This window comes from Bufo gargarizans, chromosome 2, assembly GCF_014858855.1.
Source record: "Bufo gargarizans isolate SCDJY-AF-19 chromosome 2, ASM1485885v1, whole genome shotgun sequence".
Classification (NCBI taxonomy): Eukaryota; Metazoa; Chordata; class Amphibia; order Anura; family Bufonidae; genus Bufo; species Bufo gargarizans.
The window spans coordinates 503,324,620-503,352,430 of NC_058081.1; the positions used below are offsets into that span (position 1 = coordinate 503,324,620).

The 27,811-nt window shown below is 43.3% G+C and overlaps 1 protein-coding gene across 1 annotated transcript in view; it reads right to left on the reverse strand.

The window, feature by feature from the left end:
* Positions 1–13,717: 13,717 nt before the first annotated feature.
* RNF145 (ring finger protein 145) overlaps positions 13,718–27,811 on the reverse strand; it is a 51,862-nt gene continuing 37,768 nt past the window's right edge. Inside the window, exons 10-11 of the mRNA XM_044281261.1 lie at positions 25,828–26,184; positions 13,718–15,395 (exon numbers count right to left, since the gene is read on the reverse strand). Of these exons, the coding sequence (XP_044137196.1) occupies positions 14,937–15,395; positions 25,828–26,184 (816 nt within the window). The 3' untranslated portion in view covers positions 13,718–14,936. The remainder of the gene's footprint in view (positions 15,396–25,827; positions 26,185–27,811) is intronic.

A 27,811-nucleotide genomic window follows, 5' to 3' on the forward strand; every position in this document is an offset into this window, starting at 1 on the left:
CAGACCCTAGCAACGCCCCTGCAGTAAACAGAGCCACTGTGCTGTCAGAAAGTGCAATGTGACATATGGTTTCTGGATGACATGCCAAATTGTTAAAGTTTGGAGATACACTGACCAGTCACAGCTACAGTACGTCTATAACAGAAGAATGCTGCAGGCCAGATGATGTCTGATGTCTTTGTATACTACACTATTGCAATGTGAACAGTAGAGATGATTAATTGGTGTCAACCAAGTGTGATCTTCACTATCTTGGGACACAGGGCAGACTTAAGTGCAGATCATCCTATCCTTGATTTATCCACGAGGACTACAAGCACCTCAATACAACCTCGTGTTGATTGATAGGTCACTATTTTAGAATCCACCTACACATCATTTATCTTAGCTAGAATATATCACAGGCAGATGTATAGAGATTTCTGCATGCAGGAGTAAGCAGCAGTACTATTTGTTCTCACACTTACCTCCTACCATAAATGAAAATTTTAAAATGTCCCTTGAGGATATGAAAGATCTTAGTATACTGACTGATAAGGTACCGGTGTCTGTTCAGTCTCTGTCAACCTACAAATGAGAAGAGAACCAGATACGTATAAAGCCATGGAGATATCAAAATACCTTGACATTGAAGAAAACCATCTCATTGTCACATGTGCACTGCACTCCTCCTACCAAATTCACCAAGATGAAGTTGTAGGTGAATGACAGTCTACAATGTGGAGATCATAAAGGCAGCTGTGAGCATACCATAGAGGCAAACTATGCCACTGCTATGGTTACTGTGGTACAAGATGGCTTGGCAGTGGGCAGCAATCACGTTACTACAGTTAAAAGGTAAGATTCTGGTTACCTGTAGTTACCACTAGAGGGAGCTCACTGCATACAGAATTATACATCAACCGATGAGTTCAATAGGAGGTGTATAAGTTTGTATGCAGATAGCTCCCTCTAGTGGTTGCTACAGGCAGGCAGATTTCTAGAATCTATTCCCATATGAAGGGAAGCAGGAGATTTGGAGGGCGTAATTAGTTGTTTTGTGATTGAAGCCCTATGATTTCTATGTACTTCCCTGAAAAGATGGACCTGAGGCTAGTTTAATCCTACTTTCCCAAGGAAAGTGTGGCCACTGCAACATTACTAAATGAGAGAAAGGGGGAAGAGAGCCATGGGTCATGCTTCTATCCTCATCTGGGAAAAGGTGGGTTAACAAGCCCTTGACAGTTCTTCTTGGTTGAATATGATAGACATATGGGTTTTTTTTTTCAACCATAATATGAATTAGTAGCACCAGGAGCTGTGACTATCTTCTCATGTATTTTGCTCTGAAACTTAAAATTTCAGCAACTTTGTATATGAAGCAGAAAGTAGTAAAATAAACAAGTTGGTAATTTCCATTAATTACCGTTTTCCTCATCATCTGAAGCTGCATTCCTGGCTGAGATGAAATGTAGGATTTCAGAGTAAGACACTGCACTAATGAACCAAGCAGAGCTCCCCTCTGAAGTTACAGGTCTGTAAAAGGTTCGTAGCCCACCCTGTCCCCCGAAGATACAAAAACTGAGAGCAGTCTACAGTATTTATTAAGGGCACATCCACAAGTTATGACAAACACATAACAGCGGAGGACCAACCCCTGGAAACCAGAGCAGAATGGGGGTCTATTGCCACATACAGGAGGAGAACAAATAGAGGGGTGGCTGTAGGTCTGTGCAGCTCTTTCCATTAAAGCCTTAGGAATTTACTCAATCTTGGATCCCACTAAGTGTTTAATTTTATGACGTATTGCTATATAATGCAGATTTTATTTTATTTTTAAAATAGTTAATTTTGTGGCAGTTTTTAAATGCTGAAGGTATGAAAGAAAAAGTAAGGGCTGGGGCACCATATTTTGGTCATGTAATTGTCATAGTAGAATCCTGGAGTATCATGGCATCATTGTCTTCCTACAGGGAAACAGTTGTGCCACAATCAATCATAGAACTTATCTAAATTAAACTGGAAAGCCTCTTTAAGTTATATTACTTTGTCATCTAGTGTAGTATTCAGAGTTCTGTAATACACCACCACCATCTAGTGGCGTTCTTTAGGTATTACATCCTCAGCATTATACCAACTACTGTCATTTTGTGTTGAGGTGGAATACCTATCCGGTTATAACAAGTTATTCTGTATCCAAGGGATAACTATCAGATTGGTGGGGGCCCTACTGCTGAAACCCCCACCCATAAAGAAAAGTGCACCACCACTCTTAATTTCTGTAGGAGTGCAGTACAGTGCTTGCCTATCTCCGGCGATCCCAAAGAAATGAATAAAGCAGCGGCACGCATTTCCAACCAGCCGCTCCGTCCATTTCAGGGAGGCTCTCGTTCACGTGATTGGTGGGTGTGCCAAGGCTAGGATCCTGACCAATCTGGTAGTTATCCCCTATCCTGTGGAGAGAGGATAACTTGTTATAACCAGAAAACCCCTTTAAAATCCCATATCTAGGACCCCTAATTCTAGGGGTATCACTACATACCGGCCAGATTTACAGAAACAAACTCACAGTACTATGCAGTTTCTGCAAACCAAGTCAGTGGGAGTTACAGAGGCAGTGTGGCACAGTGAGCTTAGCTATTACTGTAAACCCAGCCACTTCCCACAGACCAGATGTGGTAGCCACTGGGAGTCGGAGGGTCCCCATTCTAGAGATAGGCAAGGGTTCCAGAGGTGGGACCTGCATCTATCTGCGTTTAAGGTGCACACCCTCCATGGGGGTGGCCAAAAAGGCATGCTGTATGTAAAGGCTTTTTACTGCATGCCTGTATAAAAAAAAAAAAAAAGTGCCCCATAATCAAGGTTTCCAATGAATCTACTGAAAATTCCAGTTAAAGAGGACCTGTCACCACTCCTGACATTCCTGTTTTAATAGCTTCATGCATTCCCCATGTAATAACAATTCTGGAACATCTATTCTTATTGCTCTATGCTGTGCCATTCCTTTATTATTTCTACTAGAAGCTATGAATGAATTGCTAGCAGTCTGCAGTAAGGGTACAGAGGGGTGGTAACCAGTTGGGGTGTGTACCTGCACAGTCTGAAAATGGAAGCACTGATTGGATAGAGTGAGACTGAGCAGGTACACACCCCCAAATGGTTACCTCCCCTCTGTACCCTTACTGCAGACTGCTAGCGATTCATTCATAACTTCTAGTAGAAATAATATAGGCATGGCACAGCATAGAGACATAAGAATAGATGCTCCAGAATTGTTATTACAACCAGAATGTATGAAGCTATTAAAATAGGCATGTCAGGAGTGGTGAAAGGTCCTCTTTAACTTGCCTAGGATGATGCAGGTTCTGCTGACTCCACTGTGAAGACCCAAGAAGGAGTCCAGGGCCATGTTTTCAAGCAAATTCTTAACTTTTATTTTTAGGAGGACAGACCAGTGCTGGAATAATGGACCTCTACAGTATGAAACTTGGATCACCTTTGCATTGGTATTCCAGAAGCCTGATCTGACAGACGAACAGTCTACCAAAGCTCACCATATCAAGCATTTTCAGACACGAGCATGTACCATCGTATCCCCATTGACTATAAAGAATCTGGCATAAATGCAAGGTTTCAGTCTGACACTGCGACGTTTTGCACCAATGTTGCGCCGCATTTTTTGTACTGACAGTCAATGGTGTTGCATTGCAACATCCTGCAACTGCGACACAGCAGACACATGCAACACCATTGACTATCAGTATAAAAAAATGCTGCGTGACTTTTCAACGTCGCGTCGCTGTGTAACCCTAGCGTTAGGGATGCTAATTTTGAAACAGATACATTTTTTTTCCCTTATGTGCCAAAACATAAAAAGCTGTACACTTCGAATTACAGAGATACATATAGAAGTTGACACAATATGACAGGACATTTTAAATTCATTTGGGCCACAAAAGATGCGGACAGCCCACCGTGTGCTGTCCGCATCCATAGTTCCATTCCGCAGCCCTACCAAAAAAAAAAAAAAGAAGATACAGCATGTCCTATTGTCCAAAATTATGGACAAGAATAGGTATTTCTATCATAGGGCTGGGCAGAACGCACATTGCCGGTACCCATGTTTTGCGTATCTGCAAAACACTTACGGTCGTGTGAATGTACGCATATCAGGAGATGTCAAATGGTTTGTAAGATAAGAGAACATACAGGCCATGTACAATGTCTGTGCAAGTCATTCCATCCAGGCACCTTATACTCGTGTTTTCACAGATCAAGTCCCAGGCCATCAACAATACTGAATTCTGGTTTAAAGCCAAGAATCTAGGTAATCGAGCAGCAACTTTCAGCACTCCAGCTGCTGTTAAAGGGATTCTGTCACCAAGTTTTAGGCTATAGAGCTGCGGACATGCACGGCTAGATCGCCGCTAGCATGTCCGCAATATACCTGTCCTATAGGGCTGTGTGCTTTTATTGTCTTTAAAAAGGATTTTAGAGATATGTAAATGAGTCTTGTAAGGTGCCCAAGGGTCTGTATGAACCTTCCTGGTGCCCAGCCACACCCGCCTGTGAAGGAGCCCATCACCGCTTTTGTCCTCCGAATCTCCTCCTTTCGTCCCCAATAGATTGCCGCAGTTCCTTCCCTGAGGCTGATGCCAGCACAGGGAAGGAACACTATACCGGCACTGCGCATCGCGAGATTACGGCAATCTATCGGGGACGAAACGAGGAGATTCGGAGGACATAGGCAGTGCTGGGCTCCTTCACAGGAGGGCGTGGCTGGGCACCAGGAAGGGTCGTACAGACCCATGGGCACCTTACAAGACTAATTTTAATATCTCTAAAATCTTTTTTTAAAGAAAATAAAAGCACACAGCCCTATAGGACCGGTATATTGCGGACATGCTAGCGGCGATCTAGCCGTGCATGTCCGCAGCTCTATAGCCTAAAACTTGGGCACAGAATCCCTTTAAACTACAACTCCCAACATGGGAGTTTTAGAGAAAAGCTGAGGGAGTATGTATCTTGGGAACTGTAGTTTCACAAAAGCTGGAGTGCTAAAGGTTGCTGATCCTTGATCTAGGTACTTCCTACCTCAGTGATGTCACTTCAAGTAGGTCACTAAACAGAGTGATGTCACTGACTTCTACAAGAACCTGATGGTTAATTGGGAACCCCTGGTGACCGAAATTAGCCCCATGAGTGCTACTGTGGCTGCTGACTAACTACCATAGCTACTCTAAAAGAATTTCTGAGGCATGTTCTGTAACTTGTTGTCACAGCCACAGCCACAGCCACTACTTATACAAATCCCCTGCCAGCAGCATTAGGCCTCATTCTGAAGGTCCTAATGTGGGCGCATTTTAGCATCCATACCACAGCTGCAAATCCCAACACAACCAGCTTAAGGATCACCCAGTAATGGTCTGAACTTACAGCATCATAGTTCAGCCTACCAATGAAGCCTAACCTTTTCAACCCATTGAAGAGCTCAAAATCCTTGTCAGTACAAATGTCAGGGTTGTATGCAGAAACTATGTAAGGGCTCATGCACACAAATGTTCCTCTCCATTTTCCCTCTTTTAATCTCTCCCTGCTCAGGAAATCGGCCAGTAGATTCTCTTTACCTTTTAAATGAACGGCTGTTAGGGATCTGAGATTCTGTTTGGCCCACAAATATATATTTTGGGACACTGTGGCCAGAGAACAACTCCTTGTTCCTCCCTGTCTGTTGATATATGCAACTGTCGTAGTGTTGTCTGACAGGATTTTTATGTATAGCTTGAATCCTCTGAGAAAAGGCTTTTAGGGCTTTCCATACTGCGGAGAGTTCCCTCATGTTTGAAGATGCTTCTAATAGGCCTTTCTTCCAATGTCCTTGGGCTATGGACTCTTCCCGATGAGCTCCCCATCCTAGTCTTCTGAACATCTGTCATTATTATCTGATCTGCCTGACGCCATTCCACTCCTTGAGACAGATTATTTTGCTTATACCACCATTGTTTTACTGTAGATGGTACTTTCACCTTTTTGTTTAAGGATGTCTATCTTCTGTCCCAAGAATTTAATAGGAATGCTTGAAGTGTCCTTTTGTGAGCCTGAGCCCACTTGACCGCTGGAATCGTAGCGGTCAAGAGGCCAAAGGATGGTCATGATGTGTCTGAAAGATACCCAATCTTCCCGGCAAAATTTTCTCATTCTCCGTCAGGCAGATTTGTTTCTCTCTCGGAAGGAAGGATGGCATGAAGCGAGAGTTTAGGAGGATTCCCAAAAATATTCTTTCCTGGGCAGGGACCAGGTTAGATTTTTGAACATTGAGTATCCAACCCAGTTCTGATAGAGTGTCTATTACAACCTGTAGCTGAGCTCTGAGAGCTTCTTCTGTTGGAGCTTCTATTAGGAGGCCGTCAAGTTATGGGATTAACAGGATTTTTGATTGGCGAAGAAACCTGGAAATTTCTGCCATCGCCTTTGTGAAGACTCTCGGTGCTGAACTGAGGCCAAAGAGCAGAACCTGGAATTGGAAGTATTGGAGAATTCTGAAACCACATTGCCATCCTAAAATATTTTTGATAAGGTTTGTGGATTGGAATATGGAAGTATGCGTTGGTTAAATCTATTGTTGCCATAAAACAGATTCTTGTTAACAAGTTGACTGTGGATTTCACGGTTTTCATCTTTGTATGCTACATACTCTTTGAGGGTCTTTAAATTGATCATTTCCCTGAAGGTTCCATTTGGTTTCTTTACCAGAAATATTGAAGAATAGAATCAGTTTGTCCTCTCGTGAATCGGGACTGGGACTATAGCCCTTTTCAGTAGAGAGATTTGAAGAGCCATTATTTTTTGGTCTTGTCCTTTTAGTTTCCTGTTTATCAAATATCTGTTGGGAGGAACTTTTAAAAACTCTAGTTGAAATTCTATTACAGATAAGGATACTTTCACTTTTAGTGTTTTTACTGGATCCGACATTACTGATAATACAACCATCTGCATCCGTTATGAACGGATCCGGTTGTATTATCTTTAACATTGCTAAGACGGATTCGCCATGAAATCCCTTAAAAGTCAAAGGATGGCAGATTGGGGGTCATGACGGATTCGTCTTGTTCTGCATCCCAGGATGGAAAGCAAACTACATGTTGCGGCTTGCTCTCCGGTATGGGAACGCAACTAAACGGAAGGGAATGCATTTTGGAGCATTCTATTCTGTTCACTTCAGTTTTGTCCCCATTGACAATGAATGGGGACAAAACTGAAGAGTTTTTTCCGGTATTGAGATCCATCATAGGGGAAAACTAAAGCTCTAGTGTGAAAGTAGCCTAACACCCAAGGAGATGCCTGAATGTTCTCCCAGGCCCTGACAAAGCTTCTTAGCCTTCCTCCCACAGGACATCTGGCGTCATTGGGAGGAAGGATGAGAAGGCTTTTCTTGGTTGATTAAAGAAACCTTTGCCTTTCCCTTTAGCAAGCTGCCAGGAGGACCCTGTATCTTTTTTCTTTTGGACAAATCTAGGATGTCTTTGGCTTCGAAATGAGTCTTTGGTGGAAAGACTTAGATTCCATAGGGAATCCTTTTTTCCTATCAGCAGCCTTCTCGAATACATCATCTAACGCTGTTCCAGTCTATCCCCTTCACATGGAATTGAACAAAGCCTGCTTTTAGGGGCAGCATCTCCTGACCATGTTCTGAGCCTGACGGCTCTTCTGAAGGCAATGGTTAGAGCGGCAGATCTGGATGCTAGCTTCACCAAGTCCACAGAAGCTTCCGCCAGAAAGTTAGAGGCTTGCTTAAGAATCAGGATAGAGGCTAAAATATCTTCCCTATGAGTGACTCCTGACTTAATATCTTCCTCCAACTGGGAAAGCCAAAGACAAAGGGTTCGGGCCATATATACAGCTGCCATACCTGGGCGTAGGATAGCGGTAGAGGACTCCCAGGCTTTTTGGAGCAGAGACTCACACTTTGTCCATTGGCTCTTTCAAAAGACTTAAGTCTTCAAATGGCAAAGCGAAATTTTCACCACCGGGACATCTACCTTAGGCGCCTTATCCCAAGAGGAGTCTTTCTCCATAAATGGGTATTTCCTCTTGAATACTCAGGATGTAGTCTGCCTTTTATCTGGATCTTTCCACTCATTAAGAACAAGCTTTTTAATATTATTTGGACTGGAAAGACACTTAATTCTATCCACCAGACCCAAAAACATTTGGTCTTGTATAAACAAAGGTTCTTTTGATTCTTCCAGATTTATAGTGGTCCTAATATTTTTTTTTAAGTGTTTCAGTTTTCTTAAAGGAGCGAAACTGTCAACGCGACGTGTTCTCTGAAAAGCTGGTGTCTGAGGATAATAAATCTAGATTTGAATCATTTTCTTCAGGTGGAGAGGATAAAGCTTTAGATGAGGAAGGTCTAGACGGAGCTGCAGCCAGTTTTTCTTCAATAGCAGCCCCCACTTCTTCCTTTATTATTACATAGTATATAAGGCCGAAAAAATACATTTGTCCATCCAGTTCGGTCTGGTATCCTGCAAGTTGATCCAGAGGAAGGCAGCAAAATAAAAACCCTGTGGAGGTAGAAACCAATTTTCCCCACTTATGAGAAAAATAAATTCCTTCCCGACTCCAATCAGAATAACTCCTTGGATCAACGACCCATCTCTAGTATATCTAGCCTATAATATTATTACACTCCAGAAATACATCCAAGCGCCTCTTGAACTCTTTTAGTGAACTCACCATCACCACCTCCTCAGGCAGAGAGTTCCATAGTGTCACTGCCCTTACTGTAAAGAATCCTCTTCTATGTTTGTGTACAAACCTTTTTTCCTCCAGACGCAAAGGATGTCCCCTTGTCACAGACACAGTCCTGGGGATAAATAGATGATGGGAGAGATCTCTGTACTGACCACAGATATAATTATACACAATTCTTAGACATCCCCTCAGTTGTCTTTTTTCTAAAGTGAATAACCCGAATGTTGATAATCTTTCAGGGTACTGTAGTCCCCCCATTCCAGTTATTACTTTAGTTGCCCTCCTCTGAACCCTCTCCAGCTCTGCTATGTCTGTCTTGTTCACAGTACTCCATTTCTGGTCAGACTAGTGATTTGTAAAGTGGTAGGACTATGTTCTAATCACATCTAATCACGAGCATCTAGACCCCTTTTGATGCAACCCATTATCTTATTGGCCTTGGCAGCAGCTGCCTGACACTGGTTTTTACAGCTTAGTTTGCTGTTCACAAAAATTCCTAGGTCCTTTTCCATGTCAGTGTTACCCAGTGTTTTACCATTTAGTATGTAGTGGTGACTTGCATTATTCCTTCCCATGTGCAGAACCTTACATTTGTCAGTGTTAAACCTCATCTGCCACTTCTCTGCCCAAGCCTCCAATCTATCCAGATCCATCTGTAGCAGTATACAGGTCCTTCTAAAAAAATTAGCATATTGTGATAAAGTTCATTATTTTCTGTAATGTACTGATAAACATTAGACTTTCATATATTTTAGATTCATTACACACCAACTGAATTAGTTCAAGCCTTTTATTGTTTTAATATTGATGATTTTGGCATACAGCTCATGAAAACCCAAATTTCCTATCTAAAAAAATTAGCATTAGTACTGTCCTCTTCCGTGTTAATTACTTAGCTTAGCTTAGTGTCATTGGCAAAAATTTATATTTACTGTGCAATCCTTCTACAAGATTATTAATAAATATTTTGAGGAGAATAGGGTCCAATACTGACCCCTGAGGTACTCCAATAGTGAAAGTGACCCAATTTGAGTGTGTACCATTAATAACCACCCTCTGTTATCTATCACTGAGTCAGTTACTTACCCACACACAGACGTTTTCTCCCAGTCCGAGCATTCTCATTTTATATACTAACTTTTTATGCGGTACAGTGTCAAATGCTTTGGAGAAGTCCAGATATACGACATCCATTGATTTGCCGCTGTCAAGTCTAGAACTTACCTCCTCATAGAAACAGATTAAATTTGTTTGACATGACCGATCCCTCATGAAGTCATGCTGATATGTCAATGAAAATAAGCAAATAACGCTATAACTTCAAGATAGCATCTTTTCGAAAACCTTCAAACAGTTTACCCATGACAGATGTTAAACTTAACGGCCTATTGTTTCTGGGCTCTGTTTTTGGACCATTTTTGAATATTGGCACCACATTCGCTATGCGCCAATCCTGTGGAACACTCCCCGTCAGTATAGAGTCCTTAAAGGGAACCTGTCACCAGTTTTATGGTGTCCTAACTAAGGGCAACATAAATAAGTGACTGATTCTCTTAGTAAAATGCTGGGTCACTTTCTTTAATTGACCCAGTGAATCTGCCAACATCTTGTATCGAAAAGCTCCAGCTGAAAATGATGAGTCATGAATATTTATGAGCTTCCATGTGAATCAGCAGCAGGTGGGCAGGGGAATTAGCTCTGAATTAAATATACGCTGGACTCCATGACATCACGCCGGACTCGAATCAGCTCATTAGCATGTGGCATGCGGCATCTTTGTGTGTATATTATGAGGTAACCATCTGTCACACCAGTAAGTGAATACATCTAAAGGTACTTTTTAGTAGTTAATGATTGTATATAATTTGTTAGATTATAATCAAATATCCACATGACAGGTTCCCTTTAAATATCAGAAATAAGGGTCTGGCTATGACATTATTTAATTCTCTTAGGATACGGGAGTGTAAGACAAATAGCCAGGACTGGATGGCAATTTTAATATTTTTAAGACGCCACTGTACTTCTTCCTGGGTCAGAGAGGGCACTTTTAATGGGGAATTTATTTTTACATTCGGCATGTCATCTGACATTTTATTTTCCTTAGCGAATACAGTGGAGAAAAAAAATAATTTAATAGCTTTGCTTTCTCCTCATCGCTCTCTGCAACTCCCCCCTCATTACTCTGTAAAGGGCCGAAACCTTCAGATTTATACTTTTTACCATTTATATAATTGAATAACATTTTAGGGTTAGTCTTGCTCTCTTTGTCAATTAATCTCTCGGTCTCAAATTTGGCTGCTTTTATTATTTATTTTTACTTATTCTATTTATTTTTTCCTTATAGTTTTTCAGTACTTCCTCGCTTACCCTCCTGTTTTAGTGATTTAAGTGTTTTTTTTTGTCATTTATTGCTTTCTTTACAGTTCTATTTACCCACATTGGTTTCTTCTCGTTCCTTAACCTGTTATTCCCATAAGGTATGTACCTCTCACAAATTAGATTTTTGGATGCTTTTAAAAATATCCCATTTTGTGGCTATATTTTTATTTTTGAGGACTTTATCAGCGTTAGTTAGGCCTATGGCCTCTCTTAGTTGGCTAAATTTAGCTTTTTTTGAAGTTTGGCATTTTTGTTCCTCCCTGAAGAAACACTCTTTTGAATGATAGTGTCTATAAAGAAATAATCCAATTATTTCCCAGGTGTCCCCCAACCTGCACATCTGTTGTTCTGTCAGGTCTATTGGTTAATACTAAGTCCAGTATGGTCATCCCTCTAGTCAGGTCCTGAACCAGTTGGGAAAGGTAATTGTCTTTGGTTATTGCCAAGAACCTGTTTCCTTTATGAGATATACAAGTTTCAGTTTCCCAGTCTATATCTGGGTAGTTGAAGTCCCCCATAATAAACACCTCATTATGATTTGTTGCCTTGTCTATCTTGTTTAGTAGCAGATTTTCCGTGGACTCTGGTATATTAGGTGGTTTATAATAAACTCCCATTAGTAATTTATTATTGTTTTTACCTCCATGTATATCTTCTCAGACTATGGGCTTTAGACAGGACTTTACATAAAGGCAGACCCTCTCCGGTTATGGTGATCCTTTCTAAACAGATGTAACCGTGTACATTAACTGCCCAGTCATAGCTATCATCCAGCCATGTCATAGTCCTCCTCACACATCACTAATTCAAGTTCCCCAGTTTTATTAGTCAGGCTTCTGGTATTAGTATACATACATTTAAGAGGTTTATGTATATTTTTTACCCTACACCTTTCCTTCTGAACTGTTCTAGTCCCTCGATCCATTCCTCCCCGTCCCATTACCTTGCCTCCGGTCTCTATCTGCACTATCTTCCCTAGTTTAAACACTTCTCCAACCTTTTAGCCATATTATCCCCCAACACAGCTGCCTCTTAAATAACTTACATTATTTGCCTGCTTGTATAAATGCAGATCTTAAACCAGCCTGCTTTTTTTTTCCCCTCTGGATTCAAAGGAGTGAGCTGCCCTCAAGACTAGCTTTCTAACTTCTCCTAATTGGATAGCCACACCCTAACTACTCACCTGTGCAACACCCTGCTTGTATAAATTAAGATCTCAAACCAGCCTGCTTTTTTTTTTCCCCCTCTGGCTCTAATATTTTCTACTAATGAGGGGGGATTCATCAGACGCCACATTTTCAGTACATTTTGCGCATAGTGCTCTTTTTACATAAAGTAGAAAGGACTGTTTTGCATAAGGGGCATCTCCTCTACCCAGCCCTGAGAACACCCCCAATCCACTGCCCCATGCATCTATGAAACCGAGGAAGCATTTGGAAGCCCGGGGATGCCGGCATCCGTCTGACTTACATCTAGAGCAGGCATCCTCAAACTGCGGCCCTCCAGCTGTTGTAAAACTACAACTCCCACAATGCCCTGCTGTAGGCTGATACCTGTAGGCTGATACCTGTAGGCTATCCGGGCATGCTGGGGGTTGTAGTTTTGCAACAGCTGGAGGGCCGCAGTTTGAGGATGCCTGATCTGGAGGAAGGGAGAGCCTAAACGTGCAGCTCTGCAGTCCTTCTCCTGCAGCAGCCCTCCTGGAACATGCCAGGGTTGATAAACCTAAAGGCTTCCGCAACCTCCACGCGGATCCACACCTGCATCCCAAGGGACAGGATAGAACTGGAGAAGGTAAGAGGGAGAAGACTTTGTCTGAGAGATCGGTTAATGTCCCTATTTTAGAACTGAACGCGGAAGAGAACTAATGACCTTACAATAAACTGCCCTAACATTTTACGCTATATCTGCTTTCACACATGAAGAGATTTAGGTGGTATGGAGCTGGAGTATAAGTAGTGTCACCCCTATGGGATACAGTTGGAATATGGGTGGGAGGGCTTAGTTTTTATGTTGGGGGGTGTCCGTGGAGCGGATTTCAATTCATTGATGGTTGTCATATGATGTTGGATATATCTATAATCTGTATATGATTTGACTTTGCTACTGATGCAATGTGTGTCAAATATTGTATGATGTATGGAAATTTTAAGGGGAAAAAGGAGACACCTCTTACTTGTTGTATCTTTTACAAAATATATTACAATAAAAATTATGTTTGATAAAAAAAAAAGAAAAAAAAAAAAAGAGGGAGGAGGCTTTTAAAGCACTGGTCTCCTAGTTGTTTCCTGCCCCTGGGGAGATGGGGTACCCTCCGGGTGGTGCCATTGTGTAGGCGTGGGGAAAAATGAACACGGCCGGACCGCAAAAAACGGAACGGTCGTGTGCATAAGGCCTAAGGGGAAGATGGGAGCAAGATCAGAAGGGAGAGACATCTGACTGGCCCAGAGCAAAAAGCATGGACCACCCACTAAAGGGGTATGGAGAGAGAAAAATAAGGGCAAATAAGTCAACTGATTTCATAAAACATCTGGGTGGGTGAATACCGGACACTCCAATGTACAGACAAGAGACCATACACAATGCCCCAGCACTGTGCCATGTTTAAATATAATTTATTAAGACATTCAGCTATGTCTGTCAGTCTACATCCAAATGTACCACTAAAAAAAGAGCAAATGAAACACTTCTCTAAAATAAAGTCACATCAGTGATATTGAGTTGTCAATCTCTTTACAGCCGATGTATACTAGTATAAATTAATGGTTTCTCTGTTTTTATTTTATATCAAAATTCACATAAAAAAGGGTTTTTTTCAGCATTTTTTTTTTTTCTTCCATCTAAAGCCATAATCAAATGTAAAAATTAACATAACATTTTTGGCCAGGGCAAATAAAGGGGGAAAAAAACATAAAAACAAAGCAAAAAATATATATCATCTACCGATACCTAACTATGGCATTTGCTGTATTTGATCGTACACTAGAGGTATGTACTCATTTCCAAAAGTGCAAATATCGCCATTAACACTGTTTTTCATAAATAAAAGACTGCAGAAACAGGATTTTGCACGCCCCTTTCTGTGTAGTGGAGCTCATCCCATAGTCACATGATCACTTGAGCTCCAATTACACTTCATATAAGGGCAATGCAGAACTGCAATGCAATACCAACTTTAAAAAAAGAAAAGAAAAGACCAAAAAAAAAAAAACACATTGTCAGGGTCCATCATTTAAAATTCCAGTGACGCCCCCAATTTTTTAGTTTTTTTTTATAATTTTGCCAGATTGTGTATATTTTGAGTGCGAGCAAGTGAGCATGCAAGCGTGCAGCCTCCCTTTTTTCACACCAACAGAGTCAATCTTCCCCCATGCTTTTAGGCATTTATCAAAAAGCAAAATAATGAGATTTGTTATCATCTGTGTAAACTCTGATGGCCTGAAATTCTTCAGAGTGGAAAAAGTTATATTCCCGAATTCTTAGAATAATGAAAAAAAAATAAAAAAAAATAAAAAATTTAAATTCCCCCACCATAGAAAGCACCCACCAGCATTAGCAGTACTCTATCCATTGGCAGTGGCTGGCAGCAGTGAGAAGAGATTATTCTGTTAGCTTTACTGATCTTCTTTTGATATTGAAACATAAAAAAAAAATATATATTAAAACAAAAATTCTGCACATGGGAAAAACTTTGCATACGCTTTGATGAGTGTCAGTGCTAAAGTCCTCACGTCCTCTCTGGGAAATGCAGAATGCTGCAAGTGGCAAGGATAGGATTTGGCTTGGAAATGACACGTTCCAGCAGGCAGAAGATAACATCAGATCCCCCTACAAACCTCACTGGCTTGGGAAAAACACTCCTCTCTTAAGTCCTTGGCCTGCACAGCACCCAAAAGGCTCCCAGGCTCCTCTATACTATCAAGCCCCCCCGTGTCTTTATGTAGACTGTCCTGTATCGGTTCTGGATTTGTCTCTGTAGGTTCTGTGGACTTAGGGTCTCTATTCTGCCCAGACTCTGCACTGCCCTGCTCAGGAGGTCTTTCTGCAGGGACCACGTTGCCTTCTACTCCCATAGAGATGTTTTCAGGTTGTGGATTGGGTACGCTGGCATCAGGTACAGGGTTGACAATAGTTCCAGACTCTGCCCCTCCTTGCTGAGATAGAGATTTTAACTGGCAGTGACATAAAGGACAAGTTTCCTGTACGTACAACCACTTTTTAAGGCATCCAGCATGGAAAAAATGACTGCAAGGGGTGATGACAGCTGAATTCATGTCCTGCAAAGAGAGAAAACAAAGTGAGAGGTTCTTTAGGAATAAGCTTGCCTTTACATTTTGAAATGGATGAAATTCTTACATTTCACACACAAGCACTTTTAATCCAGAATGAAAAGGTTACACTCACTAAAAATGGCGTGGCCCGACGCGGCATGGTGTGAGACGCACATGTAAAGTGCTCCTTCTAGTATCCTGACAAACCTATACACGGTACCTGTACTTTGCATCCTGGAGGGACAAGAGAGGGGTGAGACCTGTGGGACAATAGTAAGGAGTCCTCTGGAGCAAAGAAAAATGCCCAGGAAGGCCAAATCGGCACCCAGAACAGAGCAGGAGATACAGCCACAACATGGCGCCAGTGAGGAAGAAAGGGGAGGACCCTCAAGACAGGCCGAGGCGCGATATAGCTGCGCGGCTCAGCAAATATGCCCGCGCTTCTGATGAGGGAAAGGAGAGGCACAGAGACGAGATGGTGGCAGATTTCTCGTCAGATGAAGGGGAGAGATCTTCAGGAGAGGAAAGCAGAGATGATGGGGCCCGGGCACGTACAACACCTCGTAAGCAAACACGGGCAGCCAGGAAAGGACATGTTTCCTCTGAGAAGGAACAGACTCTGAAGACGAAACCGTCCCTCTCAATATGGCGGCCAATACGACCGCTCGTGATATTGCTGCTCTGTTTCCCAAAACAGACGACCTGAAGAATAGGTCGCGGTGCAACATCAGAATTGTGGGTGTCCCTGAAAAAGCGGAAGGAGTAAACATTACTAATTATATTGAGAAGTGGATTTCGCAAAAGTTCTAAGACAAGGGCCTGTCGTCTCTTTATGCTGTGGAACGGACGCACAGGGAGCCCACGAGACCGGTCCACCCAGGGTGACCACCAGGTCCGATTCTAGCTAAAATACTTCATTACAAAGACAGGGACACTATATTTAGACAAGCATAAAATCATCCAGATTTAGTTATTAATGGAGTACAGATTTTATTCTTTCCGGACTATTCCACTGAAGTCCAGAAAAAAAAAAGGGGCTTCTTCAAATTCCATACTCCATGATGTTCCCGGCGAAATTGTGGGTGGCGGCCATGGGGACCACAAAATTAGTCGACGATCCGGAGGAGGCACTGAAATGGCTAGATCTACACAAGAACCAACTAAAGACAAGGGACGCAGGCACCTGAAGAGGAGAAGATCCGGTGGAGGAGTCGCTTTACTATCTTGTTCAGCTCCCCACCACCCCACGTTGGGGGTGTCCCCCTCTGTTCTATGGTTTGTCTCCTTCCCTTTTCCCTTCATGTCCCGTTTAACTTTATCTGATACAGCGGGAAAAGGAGATGACGTTTCCAGAGGTGCAGACCTGAATGGGACTTAAAGTTATACTTGAAAGGTACCAACAGCAGCCTAGCAGCAGGAGCGCGAGTAATATGTGTGACTTTATCAAGAGACGTGTTTGTGTGACTCTAGGCACAGGGCTAGGCTATACTGCACATTATGTTGGGCATGTTCAAGAGAGTTTGCCCAGGTTGGGCGGGTTAAAAGGTCTGTGAGAGAGGGTTTAACACACTGCAGCATGGATTGGTTAACAGGGGTAGGGCAGAATGTGGAGGTGTAATGCTTTCTGGCTGCAAGTTCTGGGCGATATGAAGTTGAGGGTGCATTGAGGGAATACTTTTCGTTTAATGCAGATACAGCATCAATACACACTATATGGGATGCTATGAAAGGATTTATAAAAAGGGGTTGTCGGGGTTTAGAGCCTAACCCTGACATACCATTATTTTCACCAAGGCAGCCCGTCCTGAGGCTAGCATCGGAGCTTCTCAGGCTCCGATGCGGTCCTTTGCCCTGTGCTAAAATCGCGCAGGCACAGGCTGCCCTAGCTGTTTTACTGGCATGGGCAGCTCTAAATCCCGCCCATCAGTGCCGGTGACCTCAACGGGCTTCCAGGCAGCCCCATGGAGAGCCCAGTACGTCACCGGATCTTCAAAAAAAAAAATGCCTTTGCCCTGTGTGATTTAGTGCAGGGCAAAGGAGAGCATCGGAGCATGAACTGCTCTGATGCTCAAGTCAGGGGGCTGCCTGGGTGAAAATGGAGGGATGTCCGGGTTCAGTTCTGAACCCGGACAACCCGATATTGATCCAATCTATATGCAAGCATAAATCCCATTCTAGGGAAGTAGTTGTCCACATGCATGAAAGGGTAAAGGAAGCTGAATCGATATTTGTTTCAGCTCCCTCATTGACCTGTAGTATACACTTAAAGGAAGCACAGGAAAATTTGAGATGTTAATTTGCTTCAAGTGGCAGACAGAAAGACAATGTTATAGACCACGCTTCTTCTCAGAAGGAGAAAAAGTGGGGCATTTACTTTCAGTCATTTCTAAGGCCCAGCAGGGGTCATCCTGCATTACTGAACTAGTGAATCCTCAAGGACAGAGTAGCAAAAGTACAGGGGAGATTTTGGAGAACTTTTATTCCTCTTTATATACATCTAAGACCTCCTGCGCAGAGTCAGAGATTGTGGAATTTCTGGACAGGACTGATCTAACCAAATTATTAAGGGAAGATAGGGAAATGTTAGACACCCCATTATGCCTGGAAGAATTAGATACAGCATTGAATGCCATGGCAAATGAAAAGGCCCCAGGTACCGACGGTCTTCCGATTAAGGTATATAAAAAGTTTGGCGGAGTGTTGCTTCCTGGAGTTGAAGGTTTTCCAGCACTCCCTAGAGGTGGGCCCTCTCCCTGAATCAATACAGGAAGCACTCATTGTGGTGATACCTAAGGATCCCAAACTACCGGACTCCTATAGGCCTATTTCGTTGCTTGCAGCGGACGTTAAGATACTGGCCAAGTCTCTTGCGTTGAGGAGTATCCAAAGTGATATTGTCCATAATCCACTCAAATCAGACGGGATTTATGCCCCAAAAATCCTTGGCCATCAACATACGTAGAGTCTTCACCAGTCTACAGTTTGGGGCGGACAATGGGGCAATCTTATCACTTGACGCCACTAAAGGCATTCGATAGTGTGGAATGGGGATATTTGTGGTGTACACTACGCGCAATGGGCTTTGGTCATCGTTTTATTAAGTGGGTGCAAACACTGTACTCAGATTCAAGAGCACGCATTAGAGCAAATTGGGGGGGTATCTTCATTTTTTAGGCTAGCTAGAGGGACCCGTCAGGGGTGTCCACTGTCCCCCTTATTGTTTGCAATAGCGATTGAACCACTTGCAGCAGCAGTACGTAGGTCCCCAGCGATAAAGGGCTTCCAATATGGATCAGTCTATAACAAAGTAGCTATGTACGCAGATGACACTCTGTTGTTTTTGGGGGGATACGTCCACATCTTTTTTTTGGAGACCATGTCACTGATTGGCCGATTTGGGGAGCGGTCTGCTTTGACTATAAACTGGCATAAGTTAGTACTTATGTTTCTGGATGGTCAGATCTCCTCGACAACTGCTATAGAGAAGAATATTCACTGTGTTAAAACTATTAAATATTTGGGGATAAACATTTCACCTCGTCTTGATGACTTTGAGGAGCAGAATCTAACAAAACGTTTAAAAACAATAGTGATATGATACATAGGGATACCTCCTTAAAGGGGTTGTCCGGGTTCAGAGCTGAACCCGGACATCCCTCCATTTTCACCCTGGCAGGAGCATCGGAGCAGTTCATGCTCCGATGCTCTCCTTTGCCCTGCGCTAAATTGCACAGGGCAAAGGCATTTTTTGGAGATCCGGTGACGTACCGGGGCTCTCCATGGGGCTGACAGGAACCCCGGTGACGTCACCGGCACTGATGGGCGGGATTTAGCTCTGCCCTAGCCAGTAAAACGGCTAGGGCAGAGCTAAAGCCCGCCCCTCAGAGCCGGTGAAGTCACCGAACACACTGCCGGGCGGAAGTTACCGCCCGGCAGTGCGTTATTCAAAACAAAAGAGCCGATGCTAGGCTCAGGGGGGCTGCCGGGGTGAAAATAAGGGTATGTCCGGGTTCAGCTCTGAACTCGGACAACCCCTTTAAAGTTAATGGTAGGGAGGGGTGATAAAAGGGGACTAATATCCATAATTTATCAAATGCTCTCAGATAAATTTCTGGAGGCACATCCATTATCCAGAATAAGAGGGTGGGATAAGACGTAAGTAAGATACCGAAAGAACAATGGGATGACATCCTAGAGGCCACACCAAAAGTGTCATTGAGTGAAAGTGGGAAGTGGTCGCAACTATTTATCATACATAGGGTTTACATAAATCCAGTGTTTTTACATCGCAATGGCATCAGAACGGATGCAAAATGTCCAAGATGTCAGATGGAACCAGATTTATTACACATGCTATGTCAGATGGAACCAGATTTATTACACATGCTATGGCAGTGCTCAAGACTGGATAGTTTCTGGATGGCTGTACTGGAGTTAATTTAAAGAGCCTTCTTAAAGGGTTTCCTGTCATGAGAAATAACATTATGTAGCTGACTGACATTAGCGATGTGATAGTGTCAGCAGTACATAACAGTATGCTTTATAACTCCCTGCCTGCCACCGTTCTCTTAAAATAAAGACTTTTAAAATATGCTAATGAGCCTCTAGGTGCTATTAGGGTGTTGCTTCAGCACCTAGAGGTCTGGTCTACGCACCCTTTGGCACGCACAGGTCCAGTTGATTGACTATCGAGTTCCCCTCATCGTCACGTAAATCCAGTGCTGTCCCGTTTAGTATTCGGCTCAGTGAGTGAAGGATGCGCTCCTGCTGCTGGCTTCTTCACTGCGCCGAAGAAAGGAAGACGGCAGCAGGTGCATGCTCTTCACTCACTGCGCCGAATACTAAACAAGACAGCGCAGGCTTTACGGGACACTGAGAACTCGAAAGTCAATCAACGGGACCTGGGCGTGCCAAAGGGTGCGTAGACCAAGCCTCTAGGTGCTGAAGCAACAACCTAATAGCACCTAGAGGCTCATTAGCATATTTTAAAAGTCTTTATTTTAAGCGAACGACGGCAGGCAGGAAGTTAAAGCATGATTAACCTACAAAAACCTCTCTGTCTAAACTAGACAGCAAAACATTCCACCTGTACGACATCTAATCTACTAACAAAAAAAGCAAGTGGAGATAATATACCAAAATATAAATGTATTATCAAATATAAAAAATGGGGAAAAGACAGGATGGTAGACAGTATACAGAGAAGCAAAGGGCAGTATACACAACTGCATTTACATATGTATCCACGCAACAATAAGCATAGATGGCCGACAGGTAGAGGCGATTATAATACAAGGACAACCGAATCTGCATAACAAATAGTAGTAGTGACCCTCAATTAGGGCTATATACTATATGGCAGAACCAAATAACAACTGGATGTCCATGAATAGCACCTCACGTCCAAGGAAAGTAGGACTAAAACGTATAGGAGGTCGAAGCCGCTGAGGTGAAATGCGCGTTGAGGTCTTGCGCTCAGGGCTAGTATCCTCCTGTGTTCATTATGTCTTCATGTACGTCCCATGTATAGTACTGCTTTATATCTATACATGGTTTTTTATTACATCCATATTAGGCCCAGGATATATTCTGTTGGGTCATCACTATATCTTGGTATTTAGTGATAGACTTGACTCGAGATATCTTTCTATACGTTTTAGTCCTGGTTGTCTACTTTCCTTGGACGTGAGGTGCTATTCATGGACATCCAGTTATTATTTGGATTTGCCATATAGTATACAGCCCTAATTGAGGGTCACTACTATTTGTTATGCAGATTCGGTTGTCCTTGTATTATAATCACCTCTACCTGTCGGCCATCCTGTCTTTTCCCCATTTTATTTGATAATAAATTTATATTTTGGTATATTATCTCCACTTGCTTTTTTGTTAGGGAGTTAAAGCATACCGTTATGTACAGCTGACATTAGTACATCGCTAATGTCAGTCAGCTACATAACGTTATTTCTCATGACAGAAATTGGAGTGGATGAGACAGATAGGATAGCAGTGGGATGGCTATTATATGTAGCCAGGAAACCTATAGCATTACATTGGATCCAAGCATGTTCCCCGGGATTGGAAGAGTTCCGAAATAAAGTAAACACGATGCTGACATATGAGAAAATGGTTTTCTTGAAGCGGGGTTGTCCTCAAAAATGTGAAAAGCTCTGAAACCAATGGCTGAGCAATATTGGTTAACCCTCAAATGGTCAGTCAATGATGAAGTGTGGGGAGGGCGTTTAGGTATGTTGGGAGTTGTGCTTTCGGGCACTGTTATAATGGAAAATGTTTCTAATATCTGAAGGAAATTATTCTCTGTAATCATATGAACACAATATGTAGCTACATTTTGTACTTGATTGTATAAAGGTGCTTTAATGGTACATCCCAAAAAGCTATTAACAAAAATGATCCGATAAAAAAAAAAAAAAACACCTAGAAGGGTTGTCCAATTTGGACTGGGGCTGTATGTTAGTAGTACGGGATAGCACGATAGAGCTTTCCTTAGCAGGAAAATTCTCCTCCCAACCTGACCGTGAGACGAGTTAGGAGGAGGCACATGGACTCCTGGAGAAGAAATACATTTATTGGGCCACCACTGGGATGTGGTGGACACCTCGTCTGTTCCATCTCCTCTTGGCACAGGTGGTAGAGGAAAAACTTGGCCTCCCGACACAGTATCTGCTTGGTGCTAAGGAACACTCTTCTCCCGTACTGCCAGCTTTCTCCTGCCAACTAGGGTGCAGGGGGACAGCAGAAGAGGCTGAGGTTCCGGGATACACTGCAAGAACTGGGGATAGTCAAGCTGTGCGGGGTAACTTGGGCTCCCACAGGCTCCGCTGATTCCCCCTCAGTTTTTTCATTGGTGGTCAGCCTCATCACTTTGGCAAGGGAAGCTTTGTGTTCTCTGATAAGAACTGATACTAAGCCGTGCAATAGCATAACTTAGTGTTAAAAAATGGGTAATTCCGGTATTGAATAGAACTGGGTATCAAAGTATCGAGACTTTGTTACCTAGTGCAACCCTACTCCACTATTTTCTCCTTAGATCCCATTTTGTGTCTGCATATGGTTGTCACACAACTGGCTACAGCAGGGACATTCCCTCCTCCTCATCCCTGCGTGCAGGGATTTCCACAAGACTGTTTCAGGAACATGCTGAAGACACTTAATAAAATTCTACCTGCAAATGTTAAAAGCAGAATAGGGTAATGCATCTGCTCTACAGACTGGTTCCCTTTTTAATACATCCTCTTTCGAGGGCATCCTCCAGGACAGCACCACAGTGCTACACTTCTTTGTAGGAACAGGAAAACAGATGCTAAAAGACCCCCTCCCACAAGTGTTCTTCCTGCCCCTACGAGAAAGTCCTTAGTCTTTTTTAGACCCTGCAGTTACCTGTAGTTGGCAGCTGCACGAAAGTTCATGTTTCGCTCCGGGGACACGTGTCTCAAGGTTGGGATAAAAAAAGAAAGCCGCATCCCCAAGTTAGGTTTTGGGATACGGTAACCCTGTATACAGTGACATAGCGTCCTCTAGTACTCCAAAGATGGTGGGGGTTCCGGAATAGCGACACTCCAGGGCATCTGTTGTCTCTTCCAATTCAGACGCCAAGAACTGGAGGAGGCTTTCGACACGAGGAACGATGGAGTTGTGGAGTTCGCTGATATGCTTCCTGCCTGAGGAACTCTCCAGGAGGATCGAGTTCCCAGCTGAAGAGAAGGAGGAGCTTACTGATAACAGGATTGGGCAGGTAAAACAGATTATAGGACAGCAGACAGGGTCTTAGTCTTGCCTGTAGCTATGGAAGCCCAGAACTCGAAGTACAGAGATTGCTTCCCCAGAGCCTCATGGACTCAAGCAAGTGTGGTCACAATACATGTTCTCTGGCTTCCCTACTGTTACAGTTAAATCTGCTAAAAATTGTTTGGGGTTTTATTTTTTATACCTTTGGCAAAAAGTTCATGCAGAGGCAAAAAAGAAGGGGATAAAATGCGCTACTTGCACCAAACGTCTGCAGGATGTCTAGAAGAAACCACTCTGTCCTGATTGTATTGTGAAAGTGGTTACGGATAAACAACCCTCATTCCTACCAGACCTGAGGCTTATGATCTGGGAAGAAGTCCAGCCTTCCATGTCTGCTATTGCTCCCCAAGTCAACTCTTCAGAGGGAAGCTATTTTTCTGAAGAAGAATTGGAAAAAAAGGACGATGTTCATCTGCCTACTTCTATAGAAGAGGAAATAAAATATGACTTCTCAGATTATATAAATTCTCTGTTGACAGCAATTAGAAAGAACATGAATCGAAGATATCAAAGAGGTACCACAAACCAGGTCTATAAAAGATGCATGGGTCTCAGGGCAAAGAGGAAAGAGTTTCCGGTAAATACCCAGCGATTTTAAAGCAGCCATGAAGCACAGCTTACCTTGATTAGGCTGTGCTCTTTTATCTTGTAATCCGTCCAGCAGTTTCTGAAAAAAACGACTTTTATTGATATGCAAATGAGTCCTGAATGTGCCCAGAGGGGCGTTTTGTTCCTCTTAGAGAGCCCAGTACCGCCCCTCTTACAGTGCCCAGCCCGCCTTCCTTGCACTGTCTATCCGCCCCCAGCCTGCCACAGCCTCTCCTCCCTCTCGCCGAACGAACTTTCGCACAGGCGCAGTACCCACTGAGGGCTGCGCCTGTGCGATCAGCAGGAGACTGAGGGCAGGAGCTTCATCCTCGTCACTGGGCATGCGCCGAGCCCAGTGACGTCCGATGCTCGCTCTTCCCTGCTGACTGAGGGAAGAGCGAGCATCGGACGTCACTGGGCTCGGCGCATGCCCAGTGACGAGGATGAAGCTCCTGCCCTCAGTCTCCTGCTGATCGCACAGGCGCAGCCCTCAGTGGGTACTGCGCCTGTGCGAAAGTTCGTTCGGCGTGAGGGAGGGGGGAGGAGAGGCTGTGGCAGGCTGGGGGCGGATAGACAGTGCAAGGAAGGCGGGCTGGGCACTGTAAGAGGGGCGGTACTGGGCTCTCTAAGAGGAACAAAACGCCCCTCGTTTTTTTCAGAAACTGCTGGACGGATTACAAGATAAAAGAGCACAGCCTAATCAAGGTAAGCTGTGCTTCATGGCTGCTTTAAAATCGTTTTTTGGGTTAGGGGAGGTGACAGAATCCCTTTAATTCTGAAGATACCAAACTCTTGGAGGAAGTGCCTAAGGTTGACGTGCCCGTAGCAAAAGTAATTAAGACGACAACTATTCTCTTACAAGACATGTGCCAACTGAAAGATCCCATGGATAAAATGCAGATACACTCTTTATTAACGTTGCTGCAACATCAGTGGCCAGATCAATGTTTTTATGGCTGAACCAACTAGTCATACCCAAGAATGAAGACATCTGGAGAGAGGAGTCTTTATCCCTTTTAAAAATGGCCACGGCATTTATGGCAGATGCCACAGCGGAGTTAGAGAAGGCAGCAGATAAGAAATAAGCCCAGGCAGCAGACAAAGGGGGGTAGTAAGAGTAGAGGATTCCCGATTTAAAAAAACAATGATGCCAAAGTAGGGAAGACTGTCTTTTTTCTGCTTGGTCCTGTGGTCCATGGGTACTGAAGATTATAAGAGGAGGCTACAGAATAGAATTTGAGTTGACTCCTCCACAAAAAAAATTCTGATCCATACCGTATCATTGGAAACAATCTGTACTACTGCAAGACGGAACAAAACTTCTACAGTTAGGAGCCATAATTCCAGTTCCTCAGAGGTTCAAAGGAACGAACTGATTTTACAGAACAATAATAATCCTAAAGCTTCTGAACAGATGGATAAAATATTAAGAATTCAAAATGGAGCTGATCAAATCTACAATGTGTCTCATTCCTCAAGGGGCAGTCATGTGCACAACAGATCTCACGCCTCATCAGAAATTGTGTGCCTGAACAGATTTCTACGGGGTAGAAGATAAATGTGGTGGGGCTGCTGACCCCATCCCCCCTTTTTGGGAAAGTGGCGAGGGCAGCTGAGAAACGACACTTGCGCAGATATATTTGCGCAAGTGCCGTTGAAAAAGAAGCAATGGATAATGTGGCCCATAGACTTTTCTTCCCTATTGCACTTCAATTAGGAACATTCATGGACAAGATGCCCTTTCTTGAGGGCCAACCCTGACACAGTTAAAAGCTTCAATGCTACATAAGAAAAGACAGACTTCCTCTTCGCTGGCTCCTTCCACCTTGACTTCCTCCTGGATTTTTTTTTTATTCCGTCTCCCACAGTTGAAGTGTACCCACGCTAAAAACGACAGACCTCTCCATTCTTTGTAGGTGGGAAAACTTTCAAAATCGCCAGTATATAAAATACTTATTTTCCCCACTCATGTGGTCACATGCGCCAGCAAAGTTCCACGAGCTCCCAACAGATTACAGCAGTCTACAATCAGTGTACTCACCTGGTAACATATAGAACAGATGTCATTGTGCTGCTCCAGCTGTTCACTGGTGGCAATGGGTAATGACTTGATCTTATTCACTGCATCCCTGCGTAAAAGAAAACTCTTCCATCCAAGCTGTGCCCGCAGCCAGACATTATAGTATGAGTGAATAAAGATTATCATGGAACCCATTACTGTCCACTCTCCAAACACAGTCTCTGAGACCCCATATGCCACCACACAAAGAGCCACGAGGAACTCCAGCAGGCGATAAGTGCCATTCACGTAGTAAATGACGTCATCCATGTTTTCCACTGGTTCCTTGCGGAACTCCTCAATCATAAACAGAACATAGATGAAAAGAGTGCCCAGTACCTGAGGAGAAAAGATGGAACGTTACAAAAATTCAAGACTTCACCACATTTCAAGCACCTACAAGGCAAGAAAGTTCTAGAAGAAAAATTCTGAGGCTGAAGTGCCATCATGCAGCGGCTGTACACAGTTAATGCAGCTGTAAGGAATAAAGGTCTGGTTCAAAGAGAACCTGTCATGTTGGGCATGGTGTTTGAGCTGCAGGCAGCATGTAGGAGCTGAGTAGATTGATACATGGTTTTATGAAAAAGATTTAGTATAAGGGTCCAGTCACACGTCTGTAGAATGTGTCTGCACCCGTTCCAGAATTATCCGGAATGGGTGTGGACCCATTCATTCTCTATGGGGCAGGAATGGATGCGGACAGCACACAGTGTGCTGTCCGCATACGCATTTCCAGAGCACGGCCACGGAAAAAAAAAAATAGAACATGTCCTATTCTTGTCTGCAATTGCGGACAAGAATAGGCATTTCTATGGGGGTGCTGGCCGGGTGTTTTGCGGATCTGCAATACACTATGGACGTGTGAATGGACCCCAAGTTGTAATTTATTCATTTATATCCCTGCTTACTATGTGCTTTAACGTCAAGGAGGCGGTCATATTAGTGATTGACAGCCTTCCCTCTATGACTGTGTATAAACATATAGCTGTCAATCACTGATAGGATTGCCTCCTTGACTTCAAAGTCAAGAATGAGCAGGAATTTAAATGGATAAATTACAAGTTATACTGTATAGCGAGCGAAGACTTGTGTTAATGCAGGGACACTTTTAGGGAGGCCTTTCTGTGCCAGTGTCTGGATAATAAATGGGCTACCCACACTGAACCCTGCCTTGGTTTCAGGCACCGTTTAGCCTCCTAATGTGCTTACTTTGTCTCTTCAGACACTCTGCATATTGTTAATTTTCTGTTCCCCCCCACACATTTAACCTGGGGGTGTGGATACAGGAGGGCACACAATTTTTTTTTAGTCCTGACACACCGAGGGTGCACTGGTCTAGTGTAATGTTCAGGGAACCATTTGGGACACATTTCTGGTCTTTCTACAATTGGGGTATCCTGTCCGTGTTTGTGTGGGTTATTTGCCTTGAAGTGGGAGCTGTCGTTCACAAAGTTATTTATTATTTGTATTTAGCATCTTGCCCAGGCAATGAACTTCGATTTAGCAGGACAAATTGTATTTTTTTTTATGAAGCCACTGTATTGGAAAACGGGGAAAAATATTATAGGGTGAAATTGAAAAAAAAAAATACAAATACAAAAAATTAAAGTTGGTTTTCATCATTGACAAAAATTCCCTTAAAGGGTTTCTACCACTTCGTTTGCCCCTATTTAGCTTTCAGACACTAGCGATCCGCTAGGTCTGCTGTACCAAACAATCCTAATCTAACCGTTTTTTGTCCAGCCGTTTTGCTAAAAAAATAACTTTTATGGATATGCTAATGAGCCTCTAGGTGCTATGCAGGCGTCTTTTCAGCACCTCAGTGGAGATGTCTGAACAGGCAACATTCACTGCGCCTGCGCCGATTACAGACGCACACGGCGCAGGCGCGAGATTTTGTACGGCTGGAACAGAGGGAGGATCGGATTCCATCAGAAATGGGCGTGCTGGGCGGCATTATGTGAAG